Source organism: Vipera berus (assembly GCF_964194415.1).
Source record: "Vipera berus genome assembly, chromosome: 12".
Lineage (NCBI taxonomy): Eukaryota > Metazoa > Chordata > Lepidosauria > Squamata > Viperidae > Vipera > Vipera berus.
In genome coordinates this window covers 20,796,483-20,819,687 of record NC_138215.1, presented here as the reverse complement: position 1 = coordinate 20,819,687, position 23,205 = coordinate 20,796,483, and the positions used below count along the sequence as shown (strand labels likewise).

At 47.9% G+C, this 23,205-nt stretch overlaps 1 protein-coding gene across 1 annotated transcript in view; it reads right to left on the bottom strand.

The window, feature by feature from the left end:
* TLN2 (talin 2) overlaps positions 1 to 23,205 on the bottom strand; it is a 64,669-nt gene that overhangs the window by 35,197 nt on the left and 6,267 nt on the right. Inside the window, exons 2-9 of the mRNA XM_081337264.1 lie at positions 6,845 to 7,012; positions 5,961 to 6,058; positions 5,428 to 5,557; positions 4,450 to 4,602; positions 3,450 to 3,592; positions 2,834 to 2,961; positions 2,474 to 2,537; positions 610 to 714 (exon numbers count right to left, since the gene is read on the bottom strand). Coding sequence (XP_081193390.1) covers positions 610 to 714; positions 2,474 to 2,537; positions 2,834 to 2,961; positions 3,450 to 3,592; positions 4,450 to 4,602; positions 5,428 to 5,557; positions 5,961 to 6,058; positions 6,845 to 6,980 — 957 coding nt within the window. The 5' untranslated portion in view covers positions 6,981 to 7,012. The remainder of the gene's footprint in view (positions 1 to 609; positions 715 to 2,473; positions 2,538 to 2,833; positions 2,962 to 3,449; positions 3,593 to 4,449; positions 4,603 to 5,427; positions 5,558 to 5,960; positions 6,059 to 6,844; positions 7,013 to 23,205) is intronic.

The following is a 23,205-nucleotide window of genomic DNA, read 5'->3' as shown; positions in this document are numbered from 1 at the left end:
ACGGCTCAGCCAATGCAGAACTTGTTTAGCTGATTTTTCAGGGGGGGTCCAAAACAGCAATTAAGAACGATCAGCCAAGTTCACACTACAGATTCACATTTGGCCCAGTTCAATATCAAAAGGTAAAGAGGCGTCTGTTTCCTTCGCTCTCATTTAGTTTTATGATGAGGTGCCAAAAAGTCACTTAGGCTTGGTGAAGTTGTGATTTCTCTAAGTTAGAGGTGGGCAACTCCGGCAACTTTAGGACCTGCGGACTTCAACTCCCAGAATTCCTGAGCCAGCATAGTTGCCAATCCCTGCTCTAAACCTACTCATGTTTGGACTAGGAAACTCAGATTTGACTTTATGATAATGCAACTTCGCTTCCCACATCTGGCTACATGATGACAAACCCAGTCAAATTGTTCTTGGCATCAAAATATTATGGGGTTAAAAAAAAGATACCAGTCCAGACCAGGAAGCGATGTTGGCCAAGACCTTAACTCTAAACCCTTTGAGTTGAAAAAGGTGCAAACTCTTTAGCCGGGTCTTATGAAACATATTCGTCACCGTTGCAAGCATCAGCCATTGAATCTAACTCAGTACATTTAATTCAAGTCCAATTCCTACCTTCACCAGGAAAAAGGAGACTCCATAGGTCCTCAGAGATCGGGCCAACTTAACGTACTTCACTTTTGCCTCGATTTCAGTCATCTCTCCACAATTCTTGTGTTCCTGTGGTGAAGAGGACCATTTTTGACAAGCTGAAACCTCCTAGGAGAATGCCTCAGCCACTGTGGAACAGGCAAACTTTCAAGGTACTGCTAGAGAGAGTAACCTCTGAACGTTCTACTTTATTTGCTTATCAAGATCCATAAGCTGACATGTCTCAACAGACCAGGATATGAGCTGAAATTGGCCATCTTCTCGTTTTCTGATCTTCCTTTCTCAGCCATGCCCCATTCTCTATCGTCTGGCCCACGGCCTACAGCCCTTCCTCGCTCAACCTGTCATCTGAGAGAGTCAGTGTATGTGTGTGTGTGTGTGTGTGTGTGTGTGTTTGTGTGTGTGTTTTGTTTTCACTTCTGCAGCTCATGTCAGCTTTCATTAACCTCTGAGGTTCCAGTGATATTTCAAGGATGCGAGATTCACACATGCAAAGGTATTTATTTCCTCAGCCCTTGGAAGACAGGTGTCATCTTGCCTCCATAGGCCTTTTGAAAGAGTTTTGCATCAAATTTTTGACGCTTGGCACCTTCCAGGATATAGCTTATATAGACGGCCAACGTCTGTACTATCCAGAGCAGAAAACGGAATTTTCCCCCCAAGCTGACCTGGATGTTCATAGCATCACTTTATACTTCCCACTCCAGGCCAATCATAAATGTTGGTTTGGGTGCAAGGGGATGCTCACCTTGTGTTTAGATCGAACCAGATTAGGCAGCTGATTGCAACTTGGAGGAGAGGCTGCTCCCTATGCCAACTAATTAGCAGACCAGATGTCAAAAGTCTGCTTCCCATCTGGAACCTTTCCTCCCTAAACATGAATCTCATAACCCTTAATAACAAATACTGAAGCCTGGAGTAAAGTTGTTTGTATATTTTGAATAGATCTGAGACTGGTATCTGCTCTGTTCTGTTTGATAGGAGTTGTTGAAGTGACTTTAATTAGTATTTTGTTTTTTGAGAACCAAGGCACAAATCAGAAAGGACCTGAAACACATACAGTAGATGGCTTGAAAAAATAGCCCTTAATTTGCTATAATAGGAATATAATTGTAATTCCCAAACCCGAAAGAGTTCCTATCGACGTCAGCCTTTCCTGGCCTGTGCCCTCCAGATGCTGCCCGGGTGTTGTGGGAATGCAGTCTGAAAACATCTGGAACACATCAAGGTGGCAGTGGCAGATCCTGACCAAGCAGATGAAGTCCCATGCTCTTCATCAGCTGTTTCCCAACCAGATGTGTCAGTCTGTAACTTCCAGGGTCCCCACTGTTCACACTGACTGAGCATGGTGGGAATTCTAGCTCCAAACATCTGGAGGGCATTTGATGAGAAAAGCTGCACTGGATGCAGCTAGTCAAAACAAGAACAAGGATTTCCAGCCCTCTTGGTGCCTTTCGCATCCTCTCCCGTGATGCACAGAACTAAGCAGGACCCCCTGAAAGCTCTAATCTGTTCCAGCTCAGCCAGCTCCTCGGGAAGGACGGTCCTTCTTTGCTTTCTGCACTGCAGCCAAAAGCTACTGAGCACGCTCCTTTCCTGAAGAGAACACCCTGAAAAGCAAACCAGGCTCCCAACCAGGCGCAAAATCGTAATTTAGGGTAGGACCTTTGCCAAAGGCAGCGAGAGAGAGGAAGAACGCCCGCTTCCTCCACACTTGACAGAATGCCACAAAGCCAATGTGGGGCTGCACAAGACACACAAGGACGGAAAGGAACATGAAGATGCACACTGTATCAGGCTTGGGGAAGACGATTCCCTTTTTAATTACCTGGAATATTCTCTTTTCAGCTCCTCTCTGCTTGATGTATTCTTTGGGGAGAAATTCTTTCAGACTGTAGGAACAAGAAGTCACAATTAATGAAGGGGCCGTCTCTTAACTGGAAAGCGTTCAGCTGCAGACGTTGAAGAGAAGATCCACGGAGCCAGGCTGGCTAGGGCCTTTTGGGAATTGAAGTCCACACGTCTTCCAGTTGCCAAGGTTGAAAAACGGCAGCTTAGAGTTTGTATGCAGCTGGCCAGTTGTGGTTATTCCATAAACCATTATTAACATGCCTTGATAAGCCCCGCTCAACTGTCCGTCTGCAGTTGCCCAGCTCCGTTTAGCCCCAACGAGAAGAGTCTCACTTACTCTAAGAATCCAGGTTTGTGTTTGTGCTCTACGTGAGGCCCAAACTGGATCTGTGCCTGAAAACCGCCAAATTCACAGGCCTTCTCGAAGGACACTGGGTGGGAACCATTCAGAATGTCATCACGGGCCTAAAAAGCAAGTGGGGAAAGAGTCCGGAGCAGGCCCAAAGATCTCAGCTCCTCCTTTGCCCACCCCCGAGTTTTCCAAGAAATTCGGCACATCCCTTCTTTACAAAGGAAGTGAGAGGCAGCACCTTCCTGGCGTCAAGTGGCAATTCAAAGCAGCATCAGTGGGAATAAGAAGCCTCAACATCATGGACCTACTAATAAATGGGGCTACAATACTTAATTCCAGTTTCCAAAATTCTGCAAACTAACCCCTTTTCCTTTCAATAAACCTAGTTAGTCTAACTCTGCAAGAATCTCGTTTTGGGGGTGTGACCCACTGTTCAAGGTTCACACCCTCAGGTCATGGTTTAACATGATGTGCAAATGGGTGGCTTGCTAAACCAACCAGGGCCAAACTACCCCTGACCTAGCCTGGTGGGCACCTCAGCTGTGCCTTAGCAAGAGTCTTAGAAAGTTGACTTTAGCTGCTGTCTTAGCAAGAGGGTCACCTGGACATAGAGCAGGTTGAGCTGGACGGGGTCTCTGGAATCCACGTTCTGGTCAGAGTAGAAGAATTTGCGCCTCAGAAGCAGCGTCTCGCTCTCCTCCACCCCTTGTTCCCGAAACGTTCGGCTGTGATCCAACCAGTTCACTGGGGGCAAAAGGAGAAGCGAGAGTCCACAGGCAGGTCACGTCACAGTCGCTCTTCCCTCCCTCCCTCCCTCCAATTCAGGGGTCTCCAAACTTGGCAATTTTAAGATTTGTGGACTTCAACTCCCAGAGGTCCCCAGCCAGCCAAATTTGGAGACCCCTGCTCTAATTCCTGAGGGAATTTCCAGTGATGAAACGTCTCCCGAGGCAAAGTCAATCCTCTTCAAGCCAAAAAAGAACCCCCCCAAAGCAAGACACTCAGGTTGCCCTAACTATGGTTTAAGCAAACTGTCTGAACTCAGCTAGTTTTCATCTCCATGAGATGACTATCAACAATTACTGAAAATACGACATCATCAGCGAGCATGTTGCAACCTTCATTAAGTGGAATAGTCCAGATGTTGCCAGCAAACCAAGAGAAACCGGAGAAGACCTTGTTCCAACATCACAGCTTCATTATAATTCAGCTTAGCCTCCTTCAGGTCACTGGACTGCAGCTCCCATGATTCCCTACGGGTTTGACTACGGGTCACTATGGGAGCTGGGCAGCACCAAGTTAGGAAGGAGAAAATGCAGAGCAAGGCTAAAAAAATGTCTTCTGAAAGCTGGTGAAGGAGCCACGAGAATCAGCCGTGGTTCATTTTGGAGATCCCCGACTCCTTTTTCCTCCCCCCCCCCATTTAACTCCTAGATTTGAGCGCGGGCATTTCAAGACATCTGCGTCCACCTTAGATGACGTGCCAATCTAAGATGTTCCTACTTGACCAGTGCAACTAAGAATTCGCTCCCGTTTTCAAGGCGATCCCGTTTGGGTTTCCTATCCCTGGAAAAGAGACTCTCTCGGAGGCAGCAACTCACAGTCATCATCGGTGTGCAGCTTGGCTTTTAATTTCTCCATCTTCTTCTCATCCCGTAGGAGCGTCCGATCCTTTTTCAGGGTCCCTGTGCCCTCTTCCTTCTTTTCCTCACTGCCTTCCTGGATTAAGGAGTACTCTTCATAATTGGTGATGCCTAAAATTGCAAAGAAAATCAACACTCTGAGCTGCAAGAACTGGCATGAAGGGGGAGAACGGGGCAAACTCTGTTGGTCAGAACAGCCCCGCTGACTCTCATGGGAATCATTTTCAGTTCCCTCCGATGCCTAAAGAAAGGGCAACTTTTGGGAACTCTTCTCTGCTACTGACCACCAGGGTGGATGTTGGCCTTTCCAGAACTTCAAGCAAACCTGCCTTGTTCATCGCATCCAGCGAACAATAGAGCTGAGCAATTGAGGACAGGCACAAGAACTTCAGCCCATCCAGCAGCAAAAACAGGTCAGACCTTCTGGCAGAGAACTAAGAGGACAACATCTGGGCAGATTCAGGCTGGGAGCTCCAGGAAAATGGGTTGCACAAGTTCAACCTTCAGTCCTTACAGCCCATTTTCAAATCAAGGAAGACTAAGAGAAGCAGATCCTTCTCCTTCGGTCCACATCAAGGGCTAGCCACCTTCTAGATGATAACCAATCTACTGCATTACAGGCCAATTAATGGGCAGCTGCCACCAGATACACACAGCAAGAGAGCAAGAGATTCCCAGCACAAGTTCTCAATGCAGGAAAAGGCCTTTGGGAGGCCAACTAACTACAGCCTGGCTCAAAAAACACATTTCCTGGAATGCCACTTTTGGAAGCCACAAGTGATGGTTGACTACCGCAGCCTGCCACAAAGTCTACTTCACAGACTTTGTACCCTCTTTCATGTGGGGCTGGCCACCTCAGATCATTTGTCTGGAGGGGAGATTTGATTGTTCTTCTGTATGGGGATAATCTGCTTGGACGCCCATCCTCTATCATACCTATCCGGCTGCAGATGGTCACCAGCAGTTCTCCAACAGTTTTAGAGTCATCCACCATCACCGTCTTCACGGAGCCGTCCAACATCCTGATTTTCTGGGGTCTCTGCTTCTTTTTGTACTCCAGAATATCCTAGGGAGTAAACCACAGGAATATTTCACAGAAGAGACAAACCTGGAATTTGTTGGGTTTCTTTCATTCTGACCACACCCAAGTAAAACAGAGTCAAGGATACCCTAATTAGGACTTGCACCTCCAGGGATGAGACGGAAGTTGACAGGAGCCACTCCTGAACTCTTGTCAGGGAAGCTTTGTCCATGAGGTCACCAAGAATCAAGGTGCACTCAAGCACATTTTACCTTTATGCTGCAGAAGGCAGTTATTTAGCAGGAATATTGGCTTATCTCAACCACAGTTCCACTAACGTGTCTGATTGGTCCTGCTTGCACTCTGCAGCCAAAGGCAATCTGCATCCCCAAGAAGTGGAATGGCTCAGCTGTCCTCCTCATTCCCTGGAAGGACCCACGAGCCTTACCCCATTCCGCAGCATGTAGTAATCCAGGGTCCTGCCAGCCTCCAACCAAATGCCCTTCCGTGGATCTTCATCGGATAGAAACAAGCCATAGTCAGAGGCTGTGAAAGAAGATGGAAGAGGAAAGCCATGGAGTCAGTTGAAGAAGCAGGCCCTTTTTTAGATGTCTGCCTTCCAGTCAAGCAGGAAACTTTGTCAGGGCCTTCGGCTTCATTCTTTAGCCCTGGTCTTCTGCTGGCCCCGTAGTCCCTTCTCGTCCCCTGCTTCTCTTTTTCACTCTCAGCCCTATATCCTTTTCTCTTCCTTTGGCTACAATTGGCTCCCTTAATTCTGCAGGGTTCCAAGTTTGTGATGCATGGATCAATGGATTGATTGTTCAGGAAGGAACGAAGGAAGGGAGGGAGGGAGGGAGGGAGGGAGGGAGGAAGGAAGGAAGGAAGGAAGGAAGGAAGGAAGGAAGGGAGGAAGGAAGGAAGGGAGGAAGGAAGGCCCAGTGCTGTTTCTATAAAGGGAGGCTTCTTGCTTTTCTGCAGTTAGAGATCTTCTAAGATCTGTGGCATAAGGTCCTCTGAACATCCCCACCTGCCTTCTCCTTGCTTCATTAAGTTCCTCTTGGTCTCTCTCTTGGCCGAGTGAGGTTGTCTGTGGTTTGTTTATTCATTCATCTAGCTGCCCATCTTAATAACTCGCCCACAAACAGGGTCTCTCCAGACTCACTTGCCTGCTTAGCAGCCACAAGTTGGCATCCTGACACAGAAAAGCTCATCCCTGTCTAATCTCATAGACTGAGTAGGGTGATTTTCAAACATCCCTTCTTGTTGCAGCATTGATATGCAAGCTATGGTTCAAGAGAGCCAGCGTGGGACCCAGGTGTGCCCGAGACTGACCTTGCCCTGTCTGAGCTTCTGGCACCCTCTCACGGATAACCCGGCACGCATCATAGACTGCAGTGGAGGGCTCAAACTGCATCGTCTTCACCACATTGCAATGGCGGACACAAATTTTCAGCGACAAGGCAACCATGTTGCTGGATCACTTGGGGGCTTTTATCTTACCTTCAAAAGAAGCAAAGGAAAACACTGGATGAGTATCGAGAAAAGAAAAACAACGGTGACCATTCCAAACTGTGGGACGTTGACTTAGAAGTTGTCAAATTTACTTGGCCATCAAGCCAGTGGAAAGCTTCCAGATCAATTTTTTCCTCATCTACTACTCAGCGTATTTTGATCTCAAAACCCAGCATGTAATTTGGGATCTTCTGCAGGGGAAGCCAACGTTCCGTCACTGAACTTCACTTCTACCATAATTGCTCTTGATATTATGGTATGGATATATCCATTCTCTGTGTCCAAAATGTCAAATTCCATGCCAAGCAGTAGCAGAGCAGGTCCAAATTACAATTAGTTGGAATCCTATTGGGGGTGGGGGTGGTTAGGGGTCGGTTTGCTTTTGGTCTTACTACAGGGTTCATGTGAAGGCCAACCAGGCAGGGAAGGCTCTCCAAGAAGGACTGGGGCTTCCTCCATTTGCTTTGTGCAGAAATCTCCTCCTCCTCCTCCTCTCTCAACTGTGATGGAAGAGGGAGGGGGATGGTCTAGGAGAAGCATCTTATGGTCTCCTTCTCATCCCAAAACTAACCTTGGGTCATCAGGACCCGGAAGCCTTCCTACAGCCCCAAAAGGACGCCACCAGTTGGAGTTGAGCCCAAAAACCAGTCCAACCTTTTCATAATGTTAAAGGGAGCCAAAAGCACCCCTCCCCTTTTAGGATATGACTCAGCCGGCCTGTTACTTAAGCAGCTCTCTAAAAGCTGGAGCTGATTACTGTCAAGGCTGCCCTTCGCTGGCTCTCCGAAAGATCGGCTTCATTCTTTCCAGCAGCTGATCCCGGGATGGGCAGCCCCCACTCAGCAGAGCCAAGCCTGGTCCTAGAGATGCCCCGCCAGGGAGGGAAGGAATGAGCAACTCCTGGGCTTAGCAAAACCTTCCTCTGCCCCCCTCCCAAGACAGAAGAGGCGTTAGACTGCCTTCCTGCAGAGGGAGGCGCGGGCCCACACACGTGCACACACACACACACACACACACAGAGATGGGATAACACCTCCAAGACTCAGCAGGGGGTCCAGAAAATGCTTAGGCCTTTACATCACGCTGTTCTCCAAGAGGCTGCAGCTGACAGAGGAGGGAGACCAGACGATGGAGGGCAGGAATGCCCCACATGCTCAGAAAGGGCGGCGCTGCCAAAGGTGCACCGCTCACCAAGGGCTAAATGGGGGGCACAGTTGTGCAACAGGCCATCAGATGATAATTCTCCAGTCTCCAGAAACTTTTCATTAGCGAAAACAAAAAAGGTTTATTCCACCCATGCCATGCCCCATTTACTCTGCATCTTACAACTTCTCCCAAATACTATTTCCACACAGTGCGTGTTTTTCCCCCCCTGAAATATCAAGGACCCCACTGGGCAAAAGAGGTGAAAAGTTACAACTCTCATTTCTGAACTCTTGAAACGCAAAAAAACGCAAAAAACCGGCAAAGAATATGATGGAAAACTCTCTATCCCAAGCTTAGGGTCGAGGAAGGGCCGTGCCCATCGGGTGAAAAGGGAGGGATGGGAGTTCCAGACTGTACTGTGTGATTCTCACTAGATCTGAGGTCTCCAAACTTGGCCATTTTAAGACTTGCGGACTCCATCTCCCTGAATTCCCAAGCCAGCGTGTGCTGGCTGGGGAATTCTGGGAGTTGACGTCCACAAGTCTTAAAGTTCCCAACTTTGGGAGACCCCTGCACTAGATAATAGTAAACTGGAACCTTGAACCAGAAATCTGCCAGTCACACCTGAAGGACTCCCGGTCCTTTCTCTGCAGTAGCTCAGGAGCTCACGGCCGGGCAGAGGGATGTCAATGCAGGTTTTGCCTCCTTTCCTTTCCTTTCCCCAAAATTGGGCAGGGCCAGTGCAGCCGAATCCCTCCGAAAGGGAAAGCTCTGGAATCTCTCCCCCTCCAACGACTGAAACCAATCCAAAGCTACCTCATCCCATTAAACTGAAGCCCTGCTAAAGATGAAGTTCATCCAAAAGTGACATCGAAACATCTGGAATCCTGGCACGTTCCAGCTTTGTAATCCAAACAAGCCACTTCTCCATCCCAGGCCTGCAGATTCTGCCTCCTGCAGCCTGTTGTGTTTGGACAGAAAGTCCACCAGGAGGACCTTTTTTTCCCCCTCTGATGAGTCAGCAGTTTGCACCGCCCCAAAGACTGAGCAGCTGACAGACCAGCCAAGGGGGCAGAGTTCAGAGCCTGTTCTGGCCTTTTGTGAATTTCCAACCCCCCCCCCCAAAAAAAAAACAAAAAACTAGAGTCGTCCTTCTGTTCCAGGTCTCTTCCCTCTGACCACAAACTCAGGTGGTTGGATGAGGGCAAATGGAACTAGAATTAGGTGGGTTGATTAAAAAAAAGCCCGGCCAAGTTTAAGGTAACAGAATGAAAACCAGAACACAAAGCCAGAAGCAAGGAGAATCGGAACAAAGACTTGGGCAGAGAATGGGTTGGTCAGCCTGAGGCCAGGTGGCGAGCACAAGCCATCTTCCTGAGCCAATGGACACCTGGAGCATGTTCCCTGGGAGAGTGTGGTTAGTCACAAAACCCCACACTCTGCAAACGCTTTGCTATACTCTGCACGCCTTCGAGATACGCACACCACCCAAGTTTTCCTTCTTGTTGATTGATGGGAATAATTTTCAACAGAACAACAGTCTGCAATCACCATGTTATTTTATCCCTGTGAAGTCAATGTGGAGTCCATTTAATCCCCATTTGACAGAAAGCACGATGGCCTCTGCGTGGGTGCTGGCATCCCAGGGAAGGTGGTTTCAAGGGATCCTGAGCAGGAGAGCACCTGAGGATACATCACCACACAGGTTCTGCTCTGCTTGCCAAAAAACTGCCGCTCCTTCAGCCGATCAATTTATGACTGAATGAATCGAGTCGATTTGCATTCTGTTAAGGTTTAAGCAGATGTTGCCCCCACCGGAGCGTTTAAAAATGCAAATCTATTCCCGGTGTCAAACTTTCATCTGCAACAGGGCAGTGATGTCAGCTTATCTCAGAAAGTTGCCAGAAAACAGACGTCTTTCTCAAGCTCCTTGAGATCAGCTGTCGTAAGGCATCTTAATGCAAGGAAGCTGAATTAATAAGACACTATTGATCTCTGAAAGGCCAGAAGCCAGGGAGCCCTAGAAGCAGCTGCTTCGTGGATAAAAAGGGAAAAGATCAATCAATTGTCCAGACTTTATGTCCATTTGCAAGGATGTTCTTTCTCCAAACAGTGCAAAATACGTTGCATAGCATCTGAAAATGAAGGCTCTATGAAAATCAAGGACATCCCTGGACAAATTAGGGCAGTAATATTCTTTTGAAAGAGGCACAAAAGCTGGAGATGCGGAGATTACGAGATGTTCATCAATCTACACTCCTCACAACTTTGGATTCTCAACTGATTACATTTAACTTTGCTGGGCCTACCAGCTGCTTTCTTGGGCCAGACCTTTCCTTACTCACGACTCAAAACGGGGTGGGCAAAGAAAAAGAGCCGAGCCAATCACAGAATTATAGGTTGGAGGGGACCTTGAAGGTCTTCTAGTCCAACCCCCCAGGCCATTTCGGGACTCCTCATACCTTTTTGGACAACTGGCTATCGGGTCCTTTCTTGAAAACCTCCAGTGATGGAGCACCTACAACTTCTCTCTGCAGAGAGCAAAATGTCTTTTGGGGAGAAAGGAAAATTTCCATTCTTGAGTTTCTTGGATTTTACCCAAAGCTAAAATGATTTCTCACCAACAGCAGATGCAACTTCAACCACCAGACTGGCCCAAACTCTTTAGCTCTTTATCTGATATGCAAAAAAGTTTAGTTTTGCATATTGTGCAGAAGGGCCTCATCTGATTTTGTCAGTGGGTGTACAAGTACAACACACCCACCTACGCACATCTCTTATTGGTAAAGAATCCAGGACGGCAAATTTTGGAGTTAACTTTTGGGGCTCCCTTTGCACAAATCCCATTCTTTGCTAAGCATCTTCTACACCCTTTCATTAAAAAAAGAAATCATTAGAATGAGTAATAGTCTCTCTTCAAGCTGTTCTCTTTCTTGGAAGGAAATAACATACTGCCCACCTGGGACCAAATTCTACATTTTGTACCATGAGCTCAGACTTGGTGATCTTCCCCAATTTTCACAGCAACAGATTTGTCTCAAAAGTTTGCTCTTAAACATTAACCACTCCGTACTTACACGTTACAGCTGAGCATCAACGCTAACACAGTTTGTATCCCACATGAGGAAACATTTGATGTGTCGGGAGTGATTTGAACCTGAATCAAGCCTCTTTGCTTCCAATCCACGAAGCGAAAAATTACACTCAATTTTTCACCAAAGGGAAGGAGGGAATTCCAGAGGCTCCATGGGAAGATGCTCAGCATAGCTGGGAAGGGAGTGGGGGCTCAAAGGATCAGCCTAGCCCGAGTTGTAAGAAAATGAACTCAAATGCAGGGCGCCTCCCAGGAATTCTGGGTCAGGGCTGGTCCGATTCCTTGAGTCTGCTCTCCATGAGCTGAGGCACCGTGGCCTTGCTCCACAAAAGGTCACAGGACACCTCAGAAGAGCCTTTCTCCAATTTGGCCACATCGAGGTGGGTGGACATCAACTCCTAGAATTCTCCAGCAGGCCAGGCTTCGCCAGTGGCTCAGGTCAAATCCCCGCCCATCAGAACAAGAGAGAGGGTTCACTGAAGGCAGGCCATCCTTTAAGTCCCTGGGCACACGGTATCAAAGGCTTCACGGCTCATTCTTTAACTACCGTACAACAACAAAAGTGCCGCTGACTTTAACAATAACTCACTTAAGAGTCTATTTTCGAGACCAGCCACAGGTAGCAGGTGGGAAGCATTTTGCCTGTGAAAACCCCAAGAGCACCCAGACCGAATGAGGCCAGAGACCTGCCTGGTCCACCCTCACCCCCATTTCCTCAAAGCGGGCCATCAGCTGCCCAAGGAAGGTCATAAGAAGGTCCACCGAGGCAGGAGGAGGCCTTCTCTTTCTGAGACAGGTCAAACCATTATTTCCACCTTGCTTCAGCATTCTGCAAGCTCAAGAAAAAGGGGGAAAAGGGGGGGGGAGTAGGCATCCTTTCAGCCAGAAAATTAAGCAGCTGCCTTGAAAACCAAGATTAACATCTCTGCTGCCTTCCTTACCCTGGAAAGAGAAAAATCTGTAAATATTTCATGTCACTTCCCTGCGATGTGCAGAAGGGAAGAGTTGCAGGAGGCGGCCAAGCCTTTTACAGTACGGTTCACCCTGACGTGGGCACACGATTTGAGCAAGGGAAGGAAAAGCTCTCTTTCTGATCTTCCCCCAAAGGTTACATCCTTACCTGGAGGCCAAGTGAACCCCACACAAAATGGAGGTAGATTGAGTTTTAAAATTAGAGATGGGGCAGTCTAGAAAGCAGCTACGTAATTGGAGATTTGAAGGAGCCTTTTTTAACCAGGCCTGACAGCTAAAGCTCACACAGGCTGCTACGGAAGGTTTCCAGATGCTGAGGCTGCAAAACGGGCCCTGTGAGAGCCTTCTATAGATAATGCAAGGGCAAGACACAAAATGCTGGCTGGGGAATTCTGGGAGTTGAAATCCATCCATCTTCAAGTTGCTAAGGTTGAAAAACACTGCATTAAACCATTTGTAACCTACCGTATCCTAGTTACCAACTTCCTAACTATGTGACATATTCTAAGACCCTTTTGCTTTCCTTCTCCTGTTGCAAATTTTAAAGGCACCCCGCAAAGGCAATCCTAGATTTTCTTTTGCTTTTGTTCCATTTGAAAAAGAAAAAAAAGGAAAGAAAGAAAAATAAACGGAATGCGTAACACATCAGAGGCATTATGGTTAGTGCAGGCAAACAAATCAATTACGTTTTGGGTGTGGGAGTATTTCAACTAATAAACAGAAACAGCTTGGGTTTTGCACACACATAAAAATTTGTTAGCATGGGGTGGGGAGCAAACAACACGATGACCAAAATAATGATTTATTTTACAAACCCTTCCTGGGCGTTTTGACTCACTTCCTTGGATATTTTTTGCAAAAAACTGCATGCTTGTTTTAAAGCTGCTTAAGGAAGCACAGAAGAAACTACTACAGATGTATTATAAATATTTATTCTTTGCCCAACATCAGGATTGGGAGACACTAGACAGAGCTGGTCCTTTTCCATCTGAAGGCTTCACGTAAATGAAAACTGGAGAAGGCGACGGCAGAACCTAGAAAGCATCCAGGTCTCCTGATGGGCTCAACCGGGGTTCTCATGTCACCCTATTTTAAATCACATTATAACTGGAGAAGTCAGCTAAGCAAATGCCGGAAACCCACTTCAAGCCAAGGGTTTCACATTTAACTCCGGCGTGAATTTCAGCAAAGACCAGTATTTAAACCTATTTGGGCACCTAGTGACATGATGGCAACTCGAAAACTAAATCTCTGTGGGAATAAAAGAACGCAAGGCTGCAGCTGGCGGGGCCTGTTTCTCCAGCAGGAAGCAACTGTTTGGCCCTGTAATCCTGCCTCCTTGTTAGCCAACTTGATTAAGGGAAAATTCTTAAGTTTCTCTCGTCACTTGGTATTTTGTGGCAGGGAGTTCTGCTGCAAGACGGATCAATTTGAAAAGGGGAATGAATGGAGACCCGAACCATGCAATTCAACCTTGTACATATAATGCCTCCTTTCCATGTTTTGTGGTTCCGAGTCTCGTGAAAAAATGAACAAAGCCGCTCCTTGGTCCTTTTGTCATACCAAGGTTACCTTTGAGTGATGCACTTAACCACAAAATAGCCAACGGTATTCTGACCTAGATGGTGAACTTCATGGATCAGGGTGTTGCGCAAACCACAGAGATGGCGCTCCTGCAATAAACCATGGCTTAGCCTTATGTACTAATCCAGCTCTGGATTGTTTTATCAATTACACGCACACACAGACACACACATACCCTGCAGCCCTTTTCTCAAGTCGCCCATAAATAGTTATGCTCTCTCTGTCCCGTCCCCAGCCTACATCCAAGCCCATGGCAGCCGAGACCCAGAGCCGACTCTCTTTCTAGGGAAAAGCTGGGTTCGTTCTGGTCCCGTTTAGAAGGCAAAAGCTGCTTGCACGTGTGGGAAGGGCCATCCTCTGCCCGAGACAGCGAAGAGCTGGTGATGCCAACCAGGAGCTGGCAAGCCCTCTTCTCCAAGAGCTGGCACACTCAGGACTGAGAAGGAGAAAGCAGCCAGCCAAGGAACCGAACAGCTAACACTAGGGGATCCCACGAGAACTGACTTCCAGTGAGCAAGAGGATCGCTTAGAGAGCTTATAATTGATCAAGATGAGCTCATTTAGAGCTCTTGTCTATTAAAAAAATCCCATCTTGCTTCCAAGTGATTTTTTGCAGGCTCTGCCGTAAACCCAAACGTCCAGGTAGGCTGCCCCCCACCCAACCCCTGGGGATCAACAGAAGAAGAGAGGCTGATAGTGGTCTCTGTATTTCAGGGCCAGGGTGTTCCGGGTTCAAGGAACAACAGGCCATATTATACAATTTACTGAACATCAAGAGTCCCTCCCCCCAAACACACACAAACAATAGCATATTTCTGCTGGAGCCTCTGCAAGGAAACTGGGCAGGAGGAGGCAGAAACTCACTCGTCTGCTCTTCTCTATCACAACAAAAATGTTTATATCACCCAAAGATGCTCCAGCTTGTGTCTTCTTTGATCACTGTCCCCCTCCAACTCGGCTGCAACTGTGCCACACCTGAAGTTGACCACTGATCTCAGGGAGTCTCCCGTCCGTAGAGGAAGGTGATCGAGCAATTGCCTTTCAAACCGCCTCGTGAAATACCACCCTGTCTGGGGGAAAGATCCAATGTGAGCATCTTCCACTGAAAACAGGTACGGAGCAGGTTCTGCTCAATGGAAGCAGAACCTCAGCTCTGACCCAGATGGACGATCTGTAACCGACTACAGCACCAGGTCTGGCTCTATACCTCACCTATCATGCCACTCTAAGTTCCACAGAACACGTGGGGCCTTCACACAAACCGAGAGAAGGACACCCTCGCCACAAGGAAAACTTGGACGGGTGTCAAAATCTTAGGACACAGCTCCAAAAATGCAATAAGAAATACAAAGCGTCTTCCCAGGAGGCCCAGAAGACAAATACAATTTCCAAAACATGCCGCAGCAAAGGACAAGTTACAGCGATTGACTGTTGAAACGTAATAATTACTCCTGCTAAGCTGAAGCCAGAGAGCAGAACGTTAACTCCAAATCTGTCTCTTGGGAATAATAAGTTTGCAGTGGGAAACTGCTGGAAACGGAGCAGATGCAACAGAGGTGAGACAACGTCTCCATCTGACTCAGGGCTGGCTTCCACCAACCCGACCCATCCTTGGACCGGCAGGGTTGGGGGCCGAGCCAAGCCAACAGCCTCGAAGAGCTACAGATGATGGATGCTGCTGCAGACTGGTCTAAGAGAAGACTTTGAGTGGACGGAGGAGAGATTGAAAGGGGGAGGAGGCAGAAAGGAAACACCAGGTATCCAGCCATGTCCATCTGACATTCCTCCCATCTGTCAGGAATCTTGAATCCCGGATTTAGGAGATCAAAAGGAAGACCAGCTTCTAGTAAGGAGAGGGACTTTCTTTAGATTTCTTTCCCACAATTTAATTTAAGAGGAATTTAATTGTTTCTGGTCCCAGGAAATGACCCCTTGCAGCAAGAGAGGAGGGGCACCCAGAATCCTCACTCCATGGTTTGGACAGAGGGACCCCTTTAGCACCCCTTTCTCTCTCTCTCGTTCCCTCTCTCTGATCTGAACATTTTTCCCTGCAATTTTGGAAACACACTTGCTGTTTCTGCCTGTTTCCAGAAAGGATCAATTCCCCATGGCAACAATGGCAACACTGGGGAGACGGGTTGGTGTGAAGGCCTCTGCTCTGCGTAGGTGGCCCAGGTGAGTCGTGCTGGCAGATGAGAGTCTGCTTCCAAGAGGCCTCTTTGTGCCCGCCAGAACTATAATTTAGCATCTGAAGTTCACAGGCAATCAAGAGACTCAATTCCCTTGGAAGAGGTGGAGGGATGTGACTTCTGGGCCACTGCATTCCATCACACGCTGAGCATGAGTTGCTGGCTACAACGTTCCCTCCCCAGGGCTGGGGTCATTTCCTGTAGGAAGCCTCAGAGGAGAAGGTGCCAAAGCGCAGCCTTCTCAGGAGAAGCTCAACGTCTCAAGATTCATGGACACCCATCCAAGTACCAAAGAGGCCCAAACCTGCTTAGCTTCCTCAAACGAATCAAGGCTAGCAAGGTGTTATGTCCAATGTGATACTAAAACAAGACACAAATCTTAAAAAAAACCTATGTATTCTGCAATAGGAACTTGTCTTGTAATTTTTCCCAACTATCAACAACCCTCAACTATTACCTACTACAGTCCCACTTGGTCTGGTGCCCTCCAGATGTTCAGGACAACTGCTCAAACTGCCTGGCTGACCTTGGATGCAGACATTTTTGGCTTTACAACAAGGCTGGATAAATTCACGGAAGTTCTGGGGATCAACATCCCTTAGCCATGATGGCAATGGGGCTGTTGGGAGATTCATAGCCTTCCTTGGGCAGCTGCTCGGCTAGATTAGAAGTCCCATCCAGCAGGCAAAGCTTAGGCTCTTAAGAGGACGTGTCGGGACACCCACTAGCTGGCGCTGAAGGCTCTTGCCAGCCTCCAGCTTTAATTATCAGGCCCAATCAGCTTGAAATAACTTCAGAGGGCCTCCCCATTCTGCTTAGAATGCCAACCATGCTGGATCCCAGCACAGAGCAGGGCCGAGGCATTCATTAGCACCCAGCAGGAGAAACCCTAAGTGCTTCTATCAGCAAGTCCTTGACGACTTCCCGTTGGTCTCATTTTGTTGCAGTTCTTCAACAAAAGAACTTCTTCCTGGATGATGTCCCCCAACATCTGAGTTGCCTGCAACCACCTCTTAAATCAGGATGCTGACCCCTCCCCACAATCTTTCCTCTGTGGCTGATGGACACCAATCTTCAGCTGTTGATCTGTTGATCAGATCAGTGACCTCCAGACTTTAATGGGAAAACTTCAAGGCTTGAAAAGAAAGCAGGAGGGGAACAGGAAGACCTACAAGACACCGGGGCCCCCAGGAATAGAGAGGCGGCTTGTTATTATTACTGCATCATTATTATTATTATTATTTATTATTATTATTATTATTTATTATTATTATTATTATTATTATTATTATTATTATTATTATTATTATTATTATGGCACTTTTGTGTCGCTTTAACTTTAGTTAGTATTTTTTTAAAAAATCCTGCAGAACAGATAGTCGTCTTCTTTATACATTCGCAGACACACCCCAGCTCAAGGTCTTTGCCGAATCCATGAGTGCAAATTAAATTAGAAAGGAGATTTTTTATTTTGCTCCATCGGCCATCCAGGTCTTGTGCAAGATTTCTGGCACACCTCCAAACACCTCTCTAAGGCCTTAACTCCCTGCTTAGCAGGATGGCATTTTCAGTGGCCCTGGCATTTTCCCTCCTCCATCTACCAGCACGTACCTCCGGAGCCCTGGGGTTCTTTCCAAAGGAGCCAAGTAACTCAGCACCATCTCAGAGGTCGGGACATCCCTTCCGAAGATCACCAAGCCATCGGCAGGGTCAGTTCAGGCCGCAATCTTTGCCAGTGGCCTCCTCACTACACCAGCCGAGAGGTCACGTCTGCAGGACACAAAGCCATATTTTTTTCCCAGAGTTTCTATCCTCGCTCAGAGCGTTTTCTCTCCGATTGCTGCCCGCCCGGTTGCAAAGGGAGCCTCTTTTTTAGTACGGGGGATTTCAGACCTGCTGCTGCAAGAGTAGATTTTGCTGTGACAATACAGTAGGAGGCAGGGCGGTTTCAGGTTGCAGGGCTATTAATGTCTGCTCAGCAATGCAGGAACGGCTCTTATGTAGGACACGCAACTGCGGGGGGGGGGGGGGATAAGCAGCCCTCCGATAATATCCACTCCCCAAGACCTCTTTGCACACAAATGTGCTTAGATGGACACAGCCTGAACCACGAGCCATTTCGTTTTTGAACTTTTGGTAGCCTTATTTATTGATTCGAAGGTCCTGCAAAATTGGCATGGACGATCTCTCAACTGCGTTTCTTATCCAAACAACTTTCAACTTTCAACCAGGTTTTGTTAAAAAGCGCCCTTGATACGTTTTGCTGACTTCCAGGGCCGGGCGCTTGGCCAGCATCATCTCCTCTTCTCCCAGATCCTCCCGTGATCTTCTAGCTGAGTTCCTCCAATGCTGGAGCTCCCTTTGTGCAAGCAATGATAAGGTGAAGAGGCACCATGTTTGATCACGAGGAGGCACATCATCCAGAGGAAACCCAGGATTTGATTCCAAAGTAACTCAAGACCCATTTCAAACAACGAGGCATGAAATAAACTTGAGCTGGAAATAAACTTGGCTGGAGACAGCCAAGAATAAATCGGTTTCTGTCTGGCATCAGAAGGCACCAAGAATCTGCATTCTGCACGGCTCTGCTTCTGCCAACAGAATCCCGCCATTATAGCTGCCCAGATTGGAAAAGAGGCCACTCAAGAAGGAATAGATGCAAGCCACCCACTGACTGTACTGCATCAGCGCTGGCATGTGGGAACGCGCTGGCGTTGTTCCCCATTGGAGCATTTAGGACCAAGCTGGGCACAATACAACTAATATTCAAACACATCTCAACAATACAACCAGGAGGAAACTCCCCCTGGGGGAGGCTGCTGCAGACAGAGATCCCGTTCAGTTATTTTGGTTGAATAATTGAATAACACACTTCCAGGAACTTGCCTAAAGAATTCCTGCAAAAGCAGTCCTGTATCATGAGAGCTGAACATAGCAAGCCAATGTTGAGACGGCCATGCAGAAGATTGTTTTGTTCGGGGGCTGGAAGACAGATCTGCTCAAGTGCTGGCAGAAAAAGCCCAGGCGCAGAAGTCTGCTTTGGATCTGCCACGTGGCCACGTGGCCACATCTCCCCACCAGCCATCTTTCTCCAGCAATCCATGGCCGCCCTCCAGACACAGGAACCTGGAGTGGAAATGGGCCCGAGAGGATGGAATCGGGAGCAGGAAGGATGGGAGGAGATGGCAAAAGCCTGCGAGGTCTTTTGGCAAGGAAGATGGAGAAGAAAGAAGCCAACAAGCCACAGACCAATAAACCCAGGAAACCGGAGAGAGGGCTGGAGGTCCGACAAACCCAAGAGAGGCAGGCTGGCAATTCAACCAAACGGAGCAGGCAATTCACACGTTAACAGGAAGGTGAAAACAACTCCCTCAAATTCTCCCTCCTTCAATTAGCAAGTAATTTGAGCCAAGTTGCACTAACTTCCTGCTCTTGAGCAGATTCTTTTCCAGCTTCGATCTGCTAATTCTGAATTTAGAAAAAAGAATTCTTTGGCTTATATTGCCAATTCAATTCAAAGTTGTATTGCTTAAGACGGCAAAACTTCACAAATTCAGTTTTGCAAAAGGAGCAGGCGAGCAGGCAAACTCGCCACCGGTCACTCTGCTAAGAAAGAATGAGCCATTTTTTAATTGTCATTTGGCAGGATTATGCTCCAGCAATGATGAAGGAAGGCGGAATAAAGCAGCCAAGGACTGTAGAGGCGCTCTAGTCAACAGAGAGCCACCTTGTTCTGGAATAGACACCGATTTCTCAGCCTAGCCTGCAGGTCCGAGATTCGGTGAGGGGAGTCCCAGACAAAGCCTACTAAGGCTGGGCCCTGCCTGCTGAGCTGAGATTCCCTTCCACTGAGGCAGAGAGAGGTGGTCTTCTCTGGTGAGACCATGCCTGATCCCTCAACTTCCTGGCAAAGCTCATCAGTCGGTCAGGCTAGAATAAGTAGTGGCGGCTGAGCAATGTTCCCATCATAAAATAACAACAGGAGCAGCAGATCCGTAGAGGCACAGAGGATGCTGACATCAAGGGCGAAGCAGGATGTGCTGACGCTACCTGAGATGCGATGGCTCGAGGAAGGGGCTCAGTCTGGGCTAAGAGGGAGGGAAGCCGACAGGCAGCCAAACTGGATTTGCCTGCGCTTTCCCACGGGTTCTCCAGTCCTTGCTGGGTAGGGGGTTACCCACCCAGAACGCCCACAGCAGAGGTCCCCATGGGTGAGGCCCTGAGATGGCTTGACTCCTTTCTAACTGCTGCGGCGTCTCTTTCCTTTGCTCCTATCTTCCCTCTCCCATATTTTACCTCTCCCTCCCTTTCCCTTTCTTCTAAATTCTTTCTCCTCTGAAACAGTCCCACTCTTTGCCCCGCCTTCTTCTTCCTTTCCTTTCCTTCCCCAGCCAGAAGCAGACAGGAAACTGCTTCCTACCCTGCTGTGACATCAGTGCAGGCCAGCCAATCACAACAGCCAAACATTCTCCAGTGCTCTAAACAGGAGCCTAAATCAAAAAAAACACAGGGGGAACTCAAATCTCTGCCCCACCACTCCCAATGCTGCATTTCCTTATGCTCTATTTCTCCTGGCAGCGACCCCCCCCCCGCCCCACTCTGGCCCAATCCAACTCTCTGCTTGTGTCCAGATGAATGTGGAATGGAATGTCCCCATGAAGAATCGGTCTCATCCCGGCCAGCTGCTGTGTCCAGAGGGGACCCAACTCTGCACAAGCAGACCATTGTTGACTTAAGGACTACTCCGAGGATGCGTATTGCGATGCCTTGAGCAGCTCATGTGTGGCTTTCCGGAATGCCAACAATGTTATCTTTCTTTCCATTTCCATAACGCTCCCATCCAAGTGTCAAAGAGATGGCTTTGTGCATTGTGCGCCTTTAAAAAGCAGTTTAACAAGGGAGCCAGAGGCACGTTTCTCGGAGAAAGTAACAAAGGCAACTGCAAAGGCACAAACTGCAAACTTAATTTAGTCTTCCTCAGATGGGACCCTCCAGGCTTGTGGGGTCTGCATGCTCAATCATCTCAGCCAAGGCAGCACGCAGCAGATTCAGTTATGACATAAAGAAATCAAAATATTACTAGAAAAACCTGGTGTTCAATGAAATAATTCAATACAGGAACAGTACAACTTGGTTTTTACCTCCCTTTAGGTTCAGTGCAAATCTGAACTTGAAGTGGAAAACTGTGCCCTGAGTATGACTACCAAATTCTACGCTGACCAATCACAGTTGGAGAGGCCATTCTGCAACTAAAACAGGATGCAAAATAAGGTAAGCTGTGGAGTCTTTGGTGGTTTCTGGATTTGGTCATTTGCTTGCCGATGTTTCATTACCCAACTCGGTGACACCTTGAGTGCATCAGTCCTAGTTGGGTCATGAAATATTTGCAAGCAAACCACCAAGCACAGTGAGCATCAAGGACTCCACAGTTCAACTCTGAGCAACAGAGATTCTCTTCTGTTGAAAATAAGACAAAATTAAACAAAAGCCGTCACTTATATCAGCAAATATGGATCAATATAAACCTTGCTCCGTGTTCAACAGCAAACCTATATTGTTCACTTATAAGGTAGCAATCCAACAGTGACATTTCGGTGAAGCAATCAAGTGGACAGAAAAATATGAATAGCTCTTTTCTCTGATGGAAGATGAACTGAACATTTCAGTTCCAAAAATGCAGATGGAGCAGGGCTTTGTTCCCCCTCACGCACTCTTTGAACATGCTCCCAGCTCTGCAACAAACGTTTCCTCCATAAAAGGCAATCTCGCTTAAGCAGCCTTGTCTTTGCTTCAAGAATAAATTTAACAAGCTTCTTTAGGGCCCATTGTATACGTTAGCCAGTGACCCCCAACACAGACTCAGTCAGAGAGCTAAGTGAGAAGATCTGAAGAGAATGAAGTTTGGAAGAGGCTTCTGCAACTTCGAGAGGCAATAAAATAGCTCCCTATCTACCACCACCACCTCCCCCACCCCCGCCATTGTCACATAACGAATCTCTGCTTCTTGAGACGAGATTCTTCGATTCAATGTCCAATTGGAGAGAAGAGGGCTTGAGTTGGCCACTCTGGACGGAAAGCCTCAATAAACTCATTTTAAGCTCCAAGGAAGAAAAATAAGCTATACCAGGGGTCCCCAACACCATGACATGCCATGACATGCCAGAAACCGGTCCACGCAAACAAGCGAAGCCCCCTCTGTGGGATGCAAGCAGCACGCAAAACCACATCCCCCTCCAGTCCAAGGAAAAACTTCTCTCCACAGAACCGGACCCTGGTGCCCCAAAGGTTGGGGGCTGCTGGGCTATAGTACAAACAAAAAACCAGGTCCCAAATCCTCATAAAATTACGAAGAGACAAACATGGATGCATCTGGGTCTGTTCTTATTAAAAATTGGATCATATATTACATTCAAGCCAAACCTTAACTGGTTGGTTTTGGTGTAGCATTTTATATGAACTCAGGAGTTAGAATCTGTCAGTTATGGTTTATGCCCGAGTATGTTGTACCACCTGAGGATCCGTCACTACGAAGCCATCCGAGAAGATGGCAAGCGAAGAACATCCTTGTGAGGGAAAGGCAGAAGTGGAGAAAGAAGTCCGTTGCCTTTTGAAAAAGCACCTTTGGGACAACCATGACCTGGATGACTGAGAACCTCCATAGACAAGTGGAGATGTTCTTCCTCTTTCACCCAAGGAGGTCTTCTTGAGGCTGGACCTTTCCCCTGGGCAACCGTTTCCCCGATGCATCCAGGGGGCTGAGACTTCCTTGGCACAACCAGAGAGGAGGGGGAATCCCTCAACCGATGCAGAGTTCAAGACTGCTGCCAACATCTGCCTTGGGCTCTTGGACAAACAGGTGGCGGCCAGCAAGAACGGAAGGGGCCTCCCCACCATCTTAAGCCACTACGGGGAAGCACAGCTGCCCCCAAAATGTCAGGCACATGTAATCCATCCGCAACGGCCATCAGCTTCATGAGTCCCCAGAGCACTAAAAGGCCCGTGAAGTTCAGCACCTGTTGGAGTCCAAAGAGTTAAGAGAATTCCCCAAGGCCTCTCCCCGCCTGTTTGGCACACTGGCCAAAGAGCGGGCAGAGACGAAGCAGCTCCGTGGGGTTGAGTTGGGATGGCCTTTCCCAAATGTGTGCCATCTTTAACTCCCTCAACCTGCTTGGTGGAGGAATGGCCGTCGCAACCCT